Source organism: Triplophysa dalaica, chromosome 10 (assembly GCF_015846415.1).
Source record: "Triplophysa dalaica isolate WHDGS20190420 chromosome 10, ASM1584641v1, whole genome shotgun sequence".
Taxonomy (NCBI): domain Eukaryota; kingdom Metazoa; phylum Chordata; class Actinopteri; order Cypriniformes; family Nemacheilidae; genus Triplophysa; species Triplophysa dalaica.
In genome coordinates, this window is record NC_079551.1 from 8,538,260 (window position 1) to 8,556,493 (window position 18,234).

Consider the following 18,234-nt stretch of genomic DNA (forward strand, 5'->3'; position numbering starts at 1 on the left):
CGTCTCTTTTGTTTCCGGAATAAACCGATTGTAAGGAAGCCCGGTCTCCCACATCGTAGTTGTTTGTTTTCCACAGTATTGTCTTTCTTGTAGTTTCCTGTCAAATTGTTCTGTTCAAAAATCTCGTACAATTAAAAAAAGGTTACAACATGTTATTTGTTTACGAACATAATTTTTTTTTCTCTCTTTATAGAAATGAAGATGCTCTCAGTCGAATGGCTGTCCCGCCCTTCCCCACCCAGCCGTCCTCTCTGTACCCCGAGGTCGGTACATTTTGTGTGTTTGGTTCATGCATTAGATATGTGAAAATCAGAAACGTTCAACAGAACTGATTGTACATTTCATTTCAGACGCATCTCAATACATCAGCCGTCACGCCTCCGACAGAGAAGCCCCCTCCTCCTCTTCCCGAGAGTCTTCCTGTTTGCCCACCTGAGCCGACGCAAATCAAAGTGAGTCCTCACCAGTCCCCTTTAACAACACCCTTGGGCTTCACGTGTTGTTTTGTGTCACTTTGTGCTGTTTAGGTGCATATCACGTAAAGCTGGTTTAATCCCACAGTATTTGAAAGCGTCAAATAATTGCGTTCTGTTATTCTTTGGTAGTGAAATGGCAACAAATATGGTACAAGAATGCACCAAGCTATTTGCATTTTCAGCTTATTGTCATTCCGATCTCATACCAGCTGTTTCTGACCTAAATGTGGATTTGTTTCAGTAAACAAACAGTGGAACTGCCTTCGGGGTGCCCGACTCTAAACACCAGCCTGTTGTCATCATCCGCCTGTAGCGTAACTCTGTCCTAGATGGAGGCGGATGGTGTAGTTCTGACCTAGTTGAGGCTCTGTTTTATTCTACCTGTTTGACTTGTGATCCAGGAGCAGCCCAGCATGGTTTCCACCAAAAGCGTAACGCCTAGAGATCAGACGAGCCTCAAAGAGGGAGAGATTGTCGTGAAGGTGAGGAACATCTTGGTGGATGCGTTTACAATGTTACACTAAAAAATACTATATATAATAATTGCATTCCCCGTATGGGAAGTTTTGCAGAAAACTGTATGCAAATGTGCACAAAATTGACAAAAAAATGAACGAATAAAACTTTACTTGCCAATGCAGCAAACTACAGTTTAATAAATATTCAATTCGCTAGTTGCACAAGATGGCACCGGTGAGCTTTTGGTACGCTAGTGTCGGCATTTCCAGTCGTATAAAACTGTATGGAAGAGAAGGATTTGGGTGTTTTTACATAAAAAGAAGAATGTGATATTTCAGCTATATGACAGATCATCTTTACATTACTGAGCACTGTGTTGAGCCAAAACTACTCAATAGTGTTATATGACCGGAAATTAGACCCTTCGCAAAAGCTCACCTGCACCATCTTGTGCAACTAGCCTATGGCTAATATTATTTTCCCCTATGAATATAAAACATGACTTTGTCGGTTTCATAATTAAGCTATTAAATGCTGGATGATAAACTAATTTAGGTCTATTAATCATTTCAGAAGCTCAAATCTACAGAGAAAGTGTTGGAGTCCACCATCGAACCGTCACCCAAACCTCATGTGGAACAGGTGAGGTTGTTTAAAACAAAACGTATAATTTGCTGTGCATTAAACTTCTAAAATGTGACTTTTCATGTGTATGAACATTCAGGGAAAAGTAATGTAGGCAGGATTTCGAATTTGAACGGACTTCGAAGTGGGTTCGAAGTAGCCCTGTCAGGCAATGACATGGCGAACAGCTTTCGGAAGGGGTCCATAGGCAGCCTAACAACATATTTCAACTATGAATAAAGAATAACACCATTTAATGTTATAAAAAACGATAAAAACTCATTTATTGTAAGAAATTCTATTAAATATAAATTAAATTTTTGAGCTCGACCCTGCTTTACCAAACACCTCCCTTGTGGGCACACTTGCACAGGATTATGGGATATTAAAAACAGTGACGGATACATTTCTGCTGCATTCAAAAATCAAAATATCTCAGGAGACAGAAAATGAAGCAGACATTGGATTCGGATGAACTTTCATACATCCCTACTTTGGAATGCAGCCTTTGAAGGCAGCGCTTTTTCACCTTTCATTTTCATAAAAGATTAAAGGAATCATACGCAATGAGTTCAACAACATTCAATCAAATTTTGTTGATTGACAGCTTGTGTTACCTCAGCATAAAGCACGATAAGTCACAAATTTGACCTCTTTCCTTTTTATCTGATTCGTCCCATCAGGATCGTCCTCAGGTCACCATTCTTCCAAAATGCCAGAGGAATCCCTCCAAGCCCACGGCAGGTTCTCTGGAGGTCGTGTCCTCAGGATCATCCGTTCCGTCCAGCGGCACCAGTCCAGACGTTGAGGACTGCAGCAAAGGTCCAAAACCTCTTCTGAATTGTAGTCTTGTCTTGTCTGTGTTTTAGTTAGACTTTCTCGATGTTGCTCTGCTATCTCTGACACACATGCACATCGCAGTCGAAATAAAAACGATACAATGCTGCGGTTTGGATTCGTCTCTGCGTCTGTGTTTAAATGCGTGTCTTGTGTTTAACGTGCGAGTCGTGAAAGAGATGCATCATCTTTATCTCTCGTTTCTTTCTCCTCAGATCCTGCTACATGTCCTATCGTTCCAGGACAAGAGACTGTTATTGAGATCTCGAAAGGCCGATCCGGACTGGGTCTCAGTATAGTCGGGGGGAAAGATACTCAGTTGGTACGTTACCAAATGTATAATGTTAACTGACGATATCGTATTTTAGATTTTGCGAGCGAGCGTGCGCGAGAGCCTCTGTATCGTGTCATTTCTCATTGTGTCTGGTGGGTTTCAGGCCAGTTTTAGAACTGGCAGGTAGCAGCGGGAGCTATTTGTCTGCCCTCGCTGCGTTTTCCCGGCTGCGCAGAGGAACAGCGCCTCAGGCTTTTATCAGTACACCGCCTGACTCGCCATCATAATTCTGCAGCGCTCCTGCTCTGTGAGCTAGTTTATCTGTCAAAGACCTCCTATGAGTCGACAGGACCAGCCCTCGGGCCCCGCAGGTTTACAGCAGGGAAACGTGTCTCTGTGGTTCTTATCAAAGGATTCTAAACGTGATACTGTGTGTTTTTTATTGTATAATACTGTCTCCTATCGCTGTTTAAAATCACTCGGGATTATTTTAGATCAGATCACTTTTGCATCAACGTTTATTTGTAATAATATAACATTTTCTTGAATATAGTTATTCTTTTCGAGTTTCGAGTAAGAGTAAGCAAGATGTCTTGAAGTAAAATTAAGTTAAATATTAAGTCGGTGATTTTAAAGAACATGGATTAAGTTTGTCCTCAAATAGTTTCAAATAAACCTCATTGAATTATGTTTTAGCGCAAACCTGCAATGTTATCTAAAGAAGATGACTATGATTATGTTTTATGCGAGGAAGATATTTCATCACAAAAATTCTCATTATTTATCTTATCTTTACTATTCTCTCTTTTAGGATGCCATAGTGATTCATGAAGTGTATGAGGAGGGGGCAGCGGCACGGGACGGTCGACTTTGGGCAGGAGATCAGATACTAGAGGTGTGTGCATGCGACAGAAGCAGTTGTGAGGCTGTATCTGTACGTCATGTCATTCATAGCCAGAAGCAAAATGGAAATGTGTGTTTTTTGTTTCGAGGGTCTGGATTCAAAAATTGGGCCAGAGGACCAGAGAGAGAACGGTCTCACTAAATTTTTGCCCTCACTATGTGCTAAACCTATACAATACTGCCACCTGCTGGACTTAAAGAGTAACACAAATATGCACACATGAAAGAATACATTACAGCAAATCATGCTGGTCACCGTGCAATGCGCCACGCTTGAATTTGTTTCTACAAAATAGATTGACTCATATTTTTAAATCTGTAAACCCGTGGAAATCCAATGTACAGTATGTTGTATACACCGAGGAAGGTGACATTTAAACAGCCACAGGAATTGCATAGTGTCCAAAAAATAAATGTTTCCAGTTTATACGCAAAGTAATTGTTTTTTTGTAGGTGAATGGAGTGGACCTGCGCAGCGTCGCTCACGAAGACGCTATAGCTGCTTTACGGCAAACACCGTCAAAAGTAAGACTGATAGTCCTGCGAGACGAGGCACAATATAGGGACGAGGAGAACCTTGAGGTGTTTCAAGTGGAACTGCAGAAGAGAACTGGGCGAGGGCTGGGTCTCAGCATCGTCGGTAAGAGGTGGGTACAACCTGTCATTTGTTGGACAAACTGTTGGTTATGTCACTGACCAAATTGGACAAATCCTCTTAAAGATTTTTTTGGCCTTTTTGTATTTATCTACGTTTCTACAATGCAACAAATGTCCAACAAATTTAAAATAAATCTGCAGCTTTTCGTACATCTTAAATAACTTAATATCTAAAGAATTGTCTTAGCCAGTTATTTGTAAACTGTGTTTCTCACTGGCGTTTCAACAGAAATGGAAAGGGCGTCTTTATCTCGGATGTGGTGAAGGGTGGAGCGGCGGATCTGGACGGCAGACTGATGCAGGGTGATCAGATCCTGGCCGTTGATGGAGAGGACATGAAACAGGCGTCACAGGAGACCGTTGCAGCCATCCTCAAGGTGAGCACCAAAGCCTGGCATGTCCCAATACAGGATTACAAGGGCAGATTTAGTCGAAACTGCGGCTGTGGGGCTCTACCACTAGATGTCGCTGTTTGTTTGGTTATTTGAAGGTCGTTGTGTTTTTGTCTGGTTATAAACTCACTTACTTGTAATCTTTCTTTGGTTAGTTTTTGAATGAGATGTGTCTTGCGTGTGATCTAAACAGTGCTCAGAAAATCTGTGGTATTGTTTGAGAAGATGGAAATGTGGGAAGTTCTCTTGAATTGGGCTCTCTAGACAAGAGAGGCTCTTGTGTTGTGGCTTCTGGCCAACGTTCCCAAACATATGTGTAAAGTGTGCTATTCAAGCATCTGACCAAGAAGACACGAAATGTCGTGCAATACCGAACTGTATGCGTGTGTCAACGTGTATGCTGTGATCCTGCAGTGCGCCAGGGGAAAAGTGCTGCTGGAACTGGGCCGGCTGAAGGCTGCCTCCTGGATCTCGTCCAGACGCACCTCTCAGGGAAGTCAGGTTTGTAGTCCCCGTCCAGGTGGGGCTTCCCTGCCACTGTTACCCACGCTTTAAAAATAAGCACTTCCGCATGCAGAACTCTAACCCAAAGAATAGTGCACGAAAGCGGTCGGGCGAGCGATCGACAGGCATCTGTGGTCATCTGTGTGTTACCATCAGCATGCTATTGCTCGTCTTAAAGAAAAACTAACCTGGCATGTGCGTTCATTGTATGTGTGTCCACTCATTCATCAAGTTACCAGGAGTCCTGTTTTTTTTTTTTTTTTAGATGAGTCACGTCAGCGGCAACAGCAGCACGCCCATCCCCACGTTATCAACAGTGGTCCTGGCTCCTGCCGTAGCCCCGCCTCCTGCCGTAGCCCCACCTCCTGCAGTAGCCCCGCCTCCTCAAACTCTCAACAACAGCAAAGCTAGTCCCGAACCCAACAGCGAAAGCACAGGTACTATCAACCATCCCATCTCAGCAGTATTAGAGTAACAGGAAGTCAATATTTAAACGGCTACAAATCAGATGTGAAACAATGGTTTTGCAGTGATGGCCAGCAGCGGTATAAAGGGTGCAAAATTACACGCTGTTAACAAAAATAACTCTTAATAGGTAAATAAAACAAAAACGTTGCTGGAAAAGTTAAGGAAAAGTTAAGGAAAAGTTATGGAAAAGTTATGGAAAAGTTATGGAAAAGTTACGGAAAAGTTACTGGAAAGTTGGAATCCCAACATAATACAGGGTTAGAAGTGCAAAATAAATTGCAAACTTTGATTGAGATTGACGTGCTTTCGTATTTAACTATTAAAAATTATTTATTATTTAAATATATGAATTATTATTAGTTTATTATTTATTTAGATTAGATTTTAGATTATATCTTTTTCCAAATTAGATATTAGATTAAATTAGAATAAAATGCCAAATTATGCAAGGAACGAGTTATCACAATTGTGTTCTTAAACATTCATTATTATTTGCATTTCTTAATAACTGTATTGTTATGAAATATTCTAAAAGATATTTTCCTCAAATTCAACTCAAATATTTGTCTTTTTCCCATCCAACGACAGAACCAGGCCTTCGCATAGTTGAGATCTCACGGGTAAGATAGCATACCTTCAAACATCTGTATATAAAGCATCTATAAGATTAGCTTTTGATGCGTCGTCTTTTATTTTCTCTCTCAGGGTCCCACGGATGCTCTGGGTATCAGTATAGCAGGTGGAAAGGGCAGTCCGCTGGGCGACATTCCCATCTTCATCGCTATGATCCAGGCTAACGGCGTGGCTGCTAGGACACATCGCCTTAAAGTACTTCCACATTTACTTTCTGTTACACGATTTCACTATTGCTTTATGTAAAAAAAAGTTAGCGATGAAGCAACTTGGTTTTGTTTGGGTGTGAAGGGTAATGCTGGAGTATCGACAATAATTCAGTTCAACTTTTAATTCGCTTTTTCGTTCTCTGTGTTATTGTTTCAGGTTGGCGACAGGATTGTAAGCATTAATTCACAGTCTCTAGACGGCTTGACTCACGGAGATGTCGTAAATATGTTGAAGAATGCTTACGGCACTATTGTCCTCCAGGTAACTGCACAACTCGCCAATGTTATAGTTCATAAACATTGTGTTCCAATATTGGAGTTGTGTGTGCGTGCATTAAGTAAATTTGTGAACAAATCGACCAATCGCAAGCACTTTCGTTCTCGCTCAACTCTTGGAAAAGCAGTTTCGGATGAACTTGTTAACATGTGAAGGCTGACAAACAAGATTCCACAGTTAAAATTAGACATGGCGTACTGTGCACTTGTTAACAGGATCAGTCCAGAAAGTCTGTGGGTTAAACCTGAATCCTAAATTAATGTAAAGAAGCAACTGGCCCAAAACAAACCCTTGCCTAGGGCGCGATATCCCCTGCATTTGAATGTTTTAAAGTTGTTTGTTATTTTTCTTTAATCCCGTAAACTCCTTGTAGCCCTCCACCAATATAGTAAAATGATAAAACTGTAACATAGTACAAAATGAGAGCTTTTTTTTGTTATTTTAATGATGCTTCGTAGAGCAAATATCACTGTTATGGTCACTTTTATATGACTGTAATCCATGCAATTTATTTATTTTAAGTGTATGGATACCTGTATATTTTGCTCGGATTGTTTGTGTAACTGACATTACATTGTGCAGCAATTTGTAAACAATCGTAAATGTCACTAGAAATGATAGATCGGTTTAAACTATAAACAGGGGTTGTCTTTAGGAAATGTAAAATAAAAAAAGCATAATAAATACAACTAAATTAAATTAATGATAATAAATTAAATAATAACTATCATCAGCATTATTATAAATGTTTACTACAAACACTCATTGTCTGTAGAAAATGTAAAAAAATGAAATAAAATGATAAAAAAGTTGATGAAATTAATAATGATGCATGAAATTGTATTATAAGATTTTTAAGATATTTATTTGTACATTATTTTATTATTAGAGATTACTCGTTGTCTTCAGAAAATGTAAATACATAATAAATAAAATTGCAGAATAAATAACATTAAATATTAAAAATGAATAAATTGATTAGAAAAAATCATAAAATTATTCCTATTTTTATCTTCATTATTTGAGTTTACTACAAACAGGAATTGTCTTAAAAAAAAAAATCATAGTAAATAAAATTTTATAAAAGATATGAATAGATGAAATAAATAATATAAATTATTATAATGATTATTATTTAAAGGTACTAATTAATAATTATTTTCTTATATTTTGCATTTATGTTGGTGTGGTTATGTGCACTACAAAAATGTATGGTACTGCTAACAGAAGGTGAAATAACATTCATATTTACATATCCACCATGATATCACTTCAAGATTTTTGAGGAGTACCACGGTATTACCCTGGTCCTTTCATTGTCATTGGTATCTTGTGGTATTTTGCACATGTTGCTCCATGATATACTGTACTGTATTTATACACGTGTGTGTTGAGAAGTCTTGTATTTTATGCTGTATGATGAGTGTGTGTGTGTGTGTGTGTGTGCTCTGTTAGGTTATCAATACATGTTAGTGGAGTTGATGAAAGGAAGGACAGTGTGTTTGTTTGGACTCATGGATCTGTGAGGTGTGTGTGTGTGTGTGTGTGTGTGTGTGTGTGTGTGTGTGTGAGCGGTTGCTGCTGTGTCACTGAGCTGTTATCAGCCGCATGCAGCTGTGTGGCGGTTGCGCGCGGGTTGCCAGATAATCCCAGTGCTTTATGCAAATGCGGCGTTATCTCCGTGGCTCCAGCAGGAATGCACGGGGCTTTTAAACAGGGGACACCAGCCTGCAAAACCCTGATTACAGCAGCTCAGAGAGAAATTATTGTTTAGTGCTACCTCTCTCTCTCTTTCTCTCTTCTCTCTCTCTCCTCTCTCTCTCTCTCTCTCTCCTCTCTCTCCTCTCTCTTTCCTCTCTCTCTCTTTCTCTCTTTCTCTCTTCTCTCTCTCTCTCTCTCTCCTCTCTCTCTCTCCTCTCTCTCCTCTCTCTCTCTCTTTCTCTCTTCTCTCTCTCTCTCCTCTCTCTCTCTCCTCTCTCTCCTCTCTCTTTCCTCTCTCTCTCTTTCTCTCTTCTCTCTCTCTCTCTCTCTCCTCTCTCTCTCTCCTCTCTCTCCTCTCTCTTTCCTCTCTCTTTCCTCTCTTTCTCTCTTCTCTCTCTCTCTCCTCTCTCTCTCTCTCTCTCTCTCTCCTCTCTCTCCTCTCTCTTTCCTCTCTCTCTCTTTCTCTCTTCTCTCTCTCTCTCCTCTCTCTCTCTCCTCTCTCTTTCCTCTCTCTCTCTTTCCTCTCTCTCTCTCTTTCCTCTCTCCACTTTCTCTCTCTTTCCTCTCTCTCTCTCTCTCTCTCTCTCCTCTCTCTCTCTCTCTCTCTCTCTCTCTCTCTCTCTCTCTCTCTCCTCTCTCTCTCTCTCTCTCTCTCTCTCTCTCCTCTCTCTTTCCTCTCTCTCTCTCCACTCTCTCTCTCCTTCTCTCTCTCTCCTCTCTTTCCTCTCTCTCTCTTTCCTCTCTCCTCTCTCTCCTCTCTTTCCTCTCTCTCTCTCCTCTCTCTTTCCTCTCTCTCTCCTCTCTCTTTCCTCTCTCTCTCTCTCCTCTCTCTTTCCTCTCTCTTTCTGTCCTCTCTCTCCTCTCTCTCTCTCACTCTCTCTCTCCACTCTCTCTCAGTCTAAGTTGTTTAAAAAACACTATCATGTGTTTTGAATTTCAACGCCTTGTTAATAAAGTTTTGGCCACGATTGTATTTTTTTTTTATGGCGAGTTTAGTATAACACATCTGTAGGTGAGGAGAGTATAGCTAAAAATTGTTGTATTTTAGGATTAATTAATACTTTGTCAATATTTTATGTGCTATTGCGTATTGCTGATTTACGTTTTTTTTGCATAAACATTACTTCAAGGGACTTTTATTCACACAGGGACTTTTTTGAACGGGCACAAACCAATCACTGAATCAGTGTTTGGAAATTAATCATTGAATCAGACAGTTTGAAAGAAATATTTTACGTAAATAACTAAGTATTAAAAATTGTGTTTTGCCGAAGACTGAATTTTTATATAAAATATTTCTGCTAAATTAAAATGTTTAAGTTTTAATAAAACCAACTTGATTTTTTTTAAATTATACTTATTTTCATATTTGTTGTTTATTTCATACTTTTATTTCATCCAGCAAAATAATATAAAATATTCCTCTGTTTCTCTCTCACTCTCTCTCTCTCAATAGTTGTAGGCGAGGGTAAAACACTCCCAAGTCATTACACTTGCTGCGTTGTCAACTCATTCATTAATTAGCTTTTGTTTGTTGTTGTTTATTTTTTACTTTTAATTGCCTCGCATTTAATTAAATATGCAAATGAACATGCCGCTGCCATCATAGCCAGCGCAACAGTTTAATAGATGAAGATAATTTAAATAAAACGTGACTGCAAAGACATTTAGGACTCGAGTGAATGAGACACAAAAGTTCGATGAACAGCGATTGTGTATGAAAAGATGCCTGGACGTGAGCTGTCGTGCGTGGGAAATCGCATAGGAAAACACAGACTGCTGGGATACATTTCACACACACATACACACAACATAGAGAACAGATTCCTGTTATCTACAGGCAAACAGTTGTGTGTAAACACACACACACACCTACCTAGTGAAAGTGAAAAAGTGACTAACTTTCAAAAAAAATAATTTGATTGACAGGTTATCGCTGACACCAACATCAGTGCTATAGCCAGCCAGGTGGAGAATCTGTCCACTGGCTCCGCCCCCAGCACAAACCCAGAGGTCCGCCCAGTGGAGCCAGAGTGAGTGACATCAGTTTCCACCAATCACACTTCAGATTTTCACATTCTACTGCTGATATTAATCACATGTGTACTCTTTTACTTACAGGGCACCCAAGCCGAACATCATCACACTGGAAAAAGGCTCAGAGGGGTTGGGCTTCAGTATCGTGGGCGGTTTCGGGAGTCCACATGGAGATCTTCCTATCTATGTCAAAACAGTCTTCGGCAAGGTAACTTTCATTCAATGCCGCTGAAATAGAAGCACAATCTCACATGCTTTCCAGCTCTCATTATTGTTTAATCCAATTTGCTGTCATTTATTGACTAATTTATGCAATAAACATATAAAAAGGATTAGGAAATGTTATTAACACAGGCCTTTTCAGTCCTGGATGCTGATTGGTCAGTTTTTATAGTTTGGCAATATAAATGAAGGTTTATTTACTTAATTTAACAATTCTGTGAACAAGCTTTTATATACAAGAAGTGATATTTCAGAAATTTATTTTTGGTCTGCCAATAAACGAAGTTCCAAAAAACACGCAAATGCTTGGCTGTGCTCAAAACAAAGTAGCACATCTGTTTAGTGTTTGTTTGTGTGTGTGTTTGATCTTTTAGCAGATTTTATTAAGAAATGTCACAATATTTATATTTAATCATTTTAAAATCATTGTTTATTTACAGTGACTGTTCTGCACAGGCCACTGAGGGGCAGCAGAGAGCATTTTTGTTTGTCATTTAATTCTTTCTATATGCTCACATGTCCTTAGCGGTGTCTGAATCCCTATAGTGCACTATATCAGGTGTCCGCCATTATGTAGTGTTCTGAGTAAACAACATTTGTTCACTACTTTTTACCCACAATGCATTCTGATTTTGAGTGAACATCGGGTGTACAATCGCTCACTAATATTTCCCATGATACAACGCGAGTCAACCGTCTGATAAGAATCAGCTGGAGGAGAGTGACCGTTAATGTACGTTTATACTCTTGTGTTTGTTCTTGTTGACAGTTATTGTCTACTTTTTGACAATAAACTGATTAAATTAATGAATTATATAGCAGTGTTTTATTTTAAATACTTATTATTACTTATATATATATATATATATATATATACACAAGAAATTTTATTATACTTGTAACGTAATAAATGTAAAAGTAAATAATCGTGCCAAACTTTTGTTTTGTTCTGTTTATTAAAAACCAACAGCCTATATAAACGTGACAAATAATGTAAAAATGTACTTTTACCATTTTACAATCGAATCCATAAAGCCACACAGGTGCAATATAAGCGTTATGACGAATGTCCCCAACAGTACTGTCAGACACAGGATATATTACGTCAGCATCAAAACTGTTCGCTCGTTTTCATTCACTTTCATTCACAAGTGAGCGAATTCAGACACAGCTCTTATCTTAATATGTTTCATAAATTATATGTTATAAATGATAATTATAACATATTATAATTAGTATAATAACTTTTATTTATCTATATATTATAATGTTATAGTACATATAATAATTAAATGATATATTTTAAATTACATAAATTAAAGAAGTGTTTCTCAACAGAGGGGGCCATGGCCCACTTAGATGATTAAATGATTTTAGAATGAGCATTGAAATACATTTTAAAAATAAAAAATACAAATTATTCCTTCTTATTTGGCCATATTTAAAAAGAATAAATGTCTATCCAGATAATGTCAAGCTCTAAAATATTTTATTGGGTAGAAATTTTGAGTTTTTGGGAGTGAAAGGACACTTTTTGAATATTGTTGAATAAACTCTGAGGGCTTGGAATCAAAAATGTTGAGAACCCCTAGATTATAGTACAGTATATATACATATATATATATATATATATATATATATATATATATATACAGTATAATATATTTTATAATTATTGTATATATTTCAACATTTATGTGTGATAATTATCGGCTGAAAGGAAATAATGTTTAATAATGTTATTTTGTGTTTTTCTAGAATGTTTTTTTTCTTTCTTTAATGTTTCATCAATGAAAGCAATTCTGCTCAATTTAAGCAAGAAAACTGCTGATTTACATTCATTGCCAATTTAGACCACATTTACTTTCTATAATTGATTCAAATCATGTTATTATATTTTACATTATGAATGTTTCCTCTTCTCCCTGTAGGGGGCAGCAGCAGTGGACGGCCGTCTGAAGCGAGGAGACCAGATCCTGACTGTTAACGGAGAGAGTCTAGAAGGAGTCACACATGAGCAAGCCGTGGCCATACTGAAGAGACAGCAAGGAACCGTCACGCTATCTGTGCTGTCCTAACAGCGCACACACACACTGAGAGCTGCTTCTACTGAATCACACACATACACATTCCATCAACGTCTTAAAGAGACTCGTTCCCCTCACACACCAGCGTCAGCCTTCATCCGGTCACTTTAATTTGTGATACAGTCTGACAAACCCGGAATGACCAATTCAGACTGTTGGCTTCATTGTTACCGTTAAGCTCCGCCCCTTTTACGCCACCACCTGGGATTTTAGATCAAAAATGCTCAAAGGGAAATCACATTGTGTCATCTTGGGTGGACATCGTGCGCTGGTGGATTGTGTGGCAATATTAAAGATGAATGTTGTAATGAAATGAGTTAAATTGGAGGTAGCAGAAGAACACACATTTCATTTGTAATGATCATTTCAGTCCAATAGTACAAAACCCAATGCGGTCCTTCTAATTTCTCGATTAAATAAGATAAATACACACTGACGGCTTTCTCCAGAAAGCAGATTCATTTGACCAGTGAATGTTTGAGTGACGATCAATACAAGGATAAACGATAATAAGGGATAAGAAAGATTCAGTATGTTGTTGAAACCGGTTATAAATGTGCCTTGGAACGGGCCGATCAGATTGTGCTGGAATGGTTTATTTGGATAGTATTACACATTCAGATCATTTCAATAAGATGAGGTAAATTTCTGCCTATTTTAAGGAATAGTTCACGTAAAAATAAGAATTTTTATACTATTTACCCATGCAGCCTTTTTTCTGTGAAATCAAAATTGGATCTTGGATACAGATGAAATGGTCAAAACATTAAAAGTGCAAAAACGTTTTTTGAGTAAATAATATAATTTTGTTTTTAGGTGAACAATTCCCTTTACGTCGCTATTGTGTATCGAGATTTCAAACACTACAGTCAAACATCTACTGATACGTGTGTTGCACAAAAATCCTTATGCATACAATTTCATGCTTAATGTTTTATAATTCATTTTGTTATTTGATATTTAGTTGCACACAATTTTAGCATTTCAATGTAAATATGTAATTTATTTTCGTTTAAAGACACAACATTGATTTCTGTAACGCACATCCTAGTTTGTCTTTGTGTCTCTTCATATGAGGATATCCTGTCATTCTCTCCGGAAGTGTACCGGACTCTTAAGTTCTTCTAGTTGTAAACAGCACGCCGCAGTCCCATCCAGATCCAGATCGTCTGCGCCTTTTTGTAAGCACATACTGTAGCAGACATTGTCACTCTCGCCTCTTAAATTCTCGTGCCATGTGGACACAATGCGTAAAGCTCTGTCTGCCACCGCATCCCTTTAAAAAGCCTGCCTGTATCTCCTAAATCCTACGCCTTCCTTTCTCATTTTGCTAGATCTTTAGGTTTGGGCTGTGAAGCGCAAAGTACATTTCAGTGAGAAAGCTCACGTCGGTCGCAGTAGAAGTAGCTTTATATCGGTCGAATATCGGTGTAATGTTTTCCAAAGAGAAACTGTTTAGTGAAAGTCGTATGTTAGATGCAGAGAGTACATTTGTGCTGAGCAGATTTATGGTCACGGTTTATTTTGGAAAGTAGAAGTGATCAAGTGTCGCAAAAAATAAAGTTATTTTCATTCTAATCGTCTTTCGACTTGTCAATTCTGATGCTGAAATAGATTACGGAAAAGCATTTTTAAGAATGAATTTTCTATATTTATTTGTAAAATGATTTGATGCTATAAATGAATTGCTTTTTACAGTAGCTCATTAGCTTGTATTGATTCATCAAATTGAAAAGTGAGTTACACAACAAATGAAGTTATAAAGTAGGCCTACAGCATTTTTGATATTGTTTGGATGTTCACAAGTGCATTGGTTTATAAAAATCTTTGATTTATTTCCCAACCAGTGGTCCTCACCTGGTTCGGCATCAGATTTCGGCATCATCTTTTATATAAAATAGACACAATTTTGATTATGTACTGGTTTACTAAGACAAAATAACAAAAATGATCTAAAATCAAACATTAAGGTGCCATTAAAGAAACTGACCTCTATGCAAATGCAGAAATTGGGTTTAACAACCTGACATACTATGAGAAAAACACACCCGAATTGTGTTGTATTAGTCATACTTCCAAGCAACAGATAAATCCGTGCTCATAAATTTTGATTGAGCAGCTTTGATACCAACCACTAAAGATACAGGAAGCATTTTCTCTCTCCCTTTAAAAGTGGATAAGCTGATTTGTTTTGCGACCCCTGGACTATTATGGTCCATTGCATTTTATTATTTGCATTTAGCTTTGCTGACAGACCTGCAGTACTGCTATAGCATCTATAAAGTTGATTCGACACAAACACAGTTAACCTTTGGTGCAAGATGAGCTGCGTCAACAAATAAAATGATAATTCACGGGGTTACAGTAGAAAACGGGGTTAATATGTTGTGTTGAATCAGCAGAGTGTGACTGGAGATATTCCTTCAGTTACATTGCTGTTACTTTTTCATCCGTCTGGTGAACGATCACGTTCTCAAACGCGTTGGGGTCATCAGCGCTTCTGAAAACAAGATCCAAGAGTGTATGAAAAGACATGTTTTTGAAATGATCACATCACTTTAATTTTAAAAGTACTGTGATTTATGATTTATTATTCATCCGAATTGTTTATCAAATTCTTTTTTGCATTTTCATGCTCACAGGCCTTTTGCAGGGGTAGTTTTTCACTGGTAAAGTGATTTCACATATTAAGTTTATAATATTACAAAGTGAGGTTTAATAGAGAATATGTTGTTCCTATGATATGTCTGTTTAGACCAGTGGTTCCTTGAACCTTTCTCGTTGTAAGGCCCAATTTGTGTAGGGTGTATCACTTTGTGGCCACCAAATAAAGAATAATAACAGTAAACTTAAAATTTTAGTTAAACCAAAAACACATTCAGTTAAAAAACTTTTTTACTTTTTGTAGTCTTTATATTGTCATGCTTGATTGCGCAAAATTTATGATGAATTCTATAAAATCCTATCAGGGGGTCATGGCCCCCAGTTTAAGAACCTCTGATTTGGACAATAGTGCAGGTGTACATACCTGACAGCGTCGAGACTAGTTTCATAGGATGGCGATCCATTGGGCATGGTGTATTCGTTAGAAAACACATCTTCTGGTTTGCTTTAGTCAACAATAAAAGGCAGACAGATCAATTGCTGTTTACAAAAATAATTTCTGAAAACTTGTTACTATATGTTTCAGGAGGGAAAAATAATAAGAGATCCTTAAAAAAAATCATTTGTTCCCTTTTTTTCAGGCATGGTTTTAAGTAAATTGATCATTTTTTCATTCTGTAAACTGCTGAGAACATTTCTCCCAAATTCCAGTTACAACAAAATACACAAAAATCCTTTAATCTGCATGTCATTGTGTAATTGCAGAAAATGAAAGTGGGATAAACTGGTCGAAGTAATACAGTTATGTTTTACGACCTTACTGAAAACACAATGCAATTTTGCATGTATTTGCAAGGCTAAGAAAGAATAAGCGTCTTCACATTCTCCGCATTTCAGATTGCTGTTGGGGGACTTTGTCACTCATGAGGTTTGATTTTGTTGGAATTTAACAGACACTAAACTAGAATGGCCACTGTGATAGAAAAGCTTGAATGGTCTCTTTTTTCTAAAGCATTGTTGTGGCGTAACTTTATATTAACGTACATTGTGTATGCAATTAGATAATTTATATAAATAATATTTGAAGAAATATATGATTTTAGACATTTTGATACAAATACCCAAATTATATTATCAGTCCGAAACATTTGAACATTTAGGTTTTTTCCCTATGATCTTAAAAACCATTCAATCTGAATATGCTTAAATGCCTCAAAAAAGAATTTTTCAAGTATTGGTCCCTATGTGTGAATCTTCAACCAAAAGGGATCAACATACATTGGAACATTACAGAATGCATTTTTGCATATTTTGATCGCTGAAAAAGTTCATATCTCAACATTCATATTCATTTAATATAGTTGAATCTGTAGGTCAACATCAATTGACTGCCGATGTGTTACGCATTTTACAATGTTTGTCATAACATCTGGTAATACGCTACGACATTGTAGGTCAGGTGTCTTGCTTTGTTATATTTGATGTCAAATTTAAATCATCTAGGAAGATGTGGATTACCTTGTGTTGCACCAGACTTTGTTAACAAGGAAGGCGATAAAGACGACACAGAGGAAGACCACGACAGAGATGATTCCCGTCAGCCAGTTGGGTAAATCTCGTTCTACCTTATCTAAGAGATAAAACTGTAAGTTACCTACAAATACCTGATATATCCTCAGACTCTGTAATGGAAGTTTAGAAACATCTTTCTGGAAAACTAAATTTTCCCTTTAAGACGAAAAAAAAAACATACCTGCTTGGGCTGCTACTGATCCGAGAGTAAGTAACAGCCAAAGAAGCATAAGGATTGATTTTCCCATATTTATTCTTCCCATGCTCTCTGGTGTTTTCGGAATGTATCACTGTGACTCTAACCAGGAAACCAGGATATCATTCATTTTAAGTCAACAGCCAGGTATCTATACAGCTTTGGTCAATCATTCACCACCAGAATGATATTTAACCATCGCATAACAAAAATAAAGGAGTGATGGGGTTGGACAGTAACGTGGAAATGTGTCTTCCTGTTGATAGCCATCAGCTTTTATCCCTGTGATTATAGCATATCAACTACTGTTGTGTAAATATTGCATTAAAAGTAAACGTCATTCGAGTTATGTTAATCCAGTGGAGGAAGTGATGTTTAACCCGGCAGATTTAAGATCCGAAGACGATTCTGTAAGCTTTAGATCTTGGCAAAGATAAAGGAATTTGGCTGGTTAGCGTTTCATGTCTTTCAGTAAGTTATAGATCATGAGGGGATGATAGACACATTAAACCCATTAGTGCAACTTTGCTCCTGTGGAAGTTACAGTTTAGCTCGAGTAACCAAGCGAAGGCCTAAGAAAGACTGAGACTGGGCCTGCAGAAGCGCAGTATAGGATATAATAGACTCTGGTCTTCAATTGAATCATTGAGCACCAATGCACACACTGGGGTAAACATTTAGCTGCTTTTGTATGTAAAGCCAAAATGCATAGATGATCCAGGAGCAATGTGGAGATTTTAGTGGCATCTAGCGGTGAGGTTGGGAATTGCAAATCCCTTTCAAAGCACTTCAGTGGCTGACACAGAACTAAAATGTTGTCATGTTTTCACCTTTTTGTCGAAGGAGAGTAGTTTGTCCGTTTAGGGCTACTGTATAAACAACATGACGAATTCCATGTAAGCCGACCGGCTGTGTATGTAGATAGTTCATTCTAACATAATAAAAACATGACGCTTCATTATGAAAGGTGTTTCTGCAGCTCTTAAGACATAGTTATGTATATTATAAATAAGGCTTTATCAACCAATGGAAAAAACATGGAACAGTGGTACAACATCCCAGGACTGACCGGCCTACCAAAATTACTCCCAAGAGCTCAACG

At 37.8% G+C, this 18,234-nt stretch overlaps 2 protein-coding genes across 9 annotated transcripts in view; one reads left to right on the plus strand and one right to left on the minus strand.

Moving 5' to 3' along the window:
- patj (PATJ crumbs cell polarity complex component) overlaps nt 1–14,338 on the plus strand; it is a 76,008-nt gene extending 61,670 nt beyond the window's left edge. For 7 of the 8 annotated variants that reach the window (XM_056759670.1, XM_056759671.1, XM_056759669.1 and 4 more), the window contains 17 exons: nt 194–263; nt 351–452; nt 878–958; nt 1,509–1,577; nt 2,243–2,381; nt 2,612–2,718; nt 3,482–3,565; nt 4,027–4,220; nt 4,460–4,607; nt 5,037–5,123; nt 5,392–5,563; nt 6,183–6,214; nt 6,300–6,422; nt 6,594–6,698; nt 10,344–10,447; nt 10,536–10,659; nt 12,605–14,338. In XM_056759670.1, coding sequence (XP_056615648.1) covers nt 194–263; nt 351–452; nt 878–958; nt 1,509–1,577; nt 2,243–2,381; nt 2,612–2,718; nt 3,482–3,565; nt 4,027–4,220; nt 4,460–4,607; nt 5,037–5,123; nt 5,392–5,563; nt 6,183–6,214; nt 6,300–6,422; nt 6,594–6,698; nt 10,344–10,447; nt 10,536–10,659; nt 12,605–12,751 — 1,888 coding nt within the window. In that variant the 3' untranslated portion in view covers nt 12,752–14,338. The remainder of the gene's footprint in view (nt 1–193; nt 264–350; nt 453–877; nt 959–1,508; nt 1,578–2,242; nt 2,382–2,611; nt 2,719–3,481; nt 3,566–4,026; nt 4,221–4,459; nt 4,608–5,036; nt 5,124–5,391; nt 5,564–6,182; nt 6,215–6,299; nt 6,423–6,593; nt 6,699–10,343; nt 10,448–10,535; nt 10,660–12,604) is intronic. The other variant, XM_056759676.1, reaches the window with a different exon arrangement.
- Nucleotides 14,262–17,314, minus strand: pdzk1ip1 (PDZK1 interacting protein 1). The gene is made up of 4 exons (XM_056759679.1): nt 17,118–17,314; nt 16,883–16,994; nt 15,789–15,869; nt 14,262–15,260 (listed from the first exon to the last, which is right to left on the minus strand). Exons 1-4 carry the CDS (start codon nt 17,197–17,199, stop codon nt 15,188–15,190), a joined length of 348 nt encoding a protein of 115 aa, XP_056615657.1. The 5' UTR covers nt 17,200–17,314; the 3' UTR covers nt 14,262–15,187.
- Between the last annotated feature and the right edge of the window lie 920 nt (nt 17,315–18,234).

What these genes read in the sequence shown, in the direction of transcription:
- pdzk1ip1 (XM_056759679.1), bottom strand. Translation starts at nt 17,199, where the DNA reads ATGGGAAGAATAAATATGGGAAAATCAATCCTTATGCTTCTTTGGCTG. An exon ending in ATCAGTAGCAGCCCAAGCAG is followed by an intron (nt 16,995 to 17,117) that starts GTATGTTTTTTT and finishes TTTATCTCTTAG; the next exon opens with ATAAGGTAGAACGAGATTTA. An exon ending in AAAGTCTGGTGCAACACAAG is followed by an intron (nt 15,870 to 16,882) that starts GTAATCCACATC and finishes TGTTGACTAAAG; the next exon opens with CAAACCAGAAGATGTGTTTT.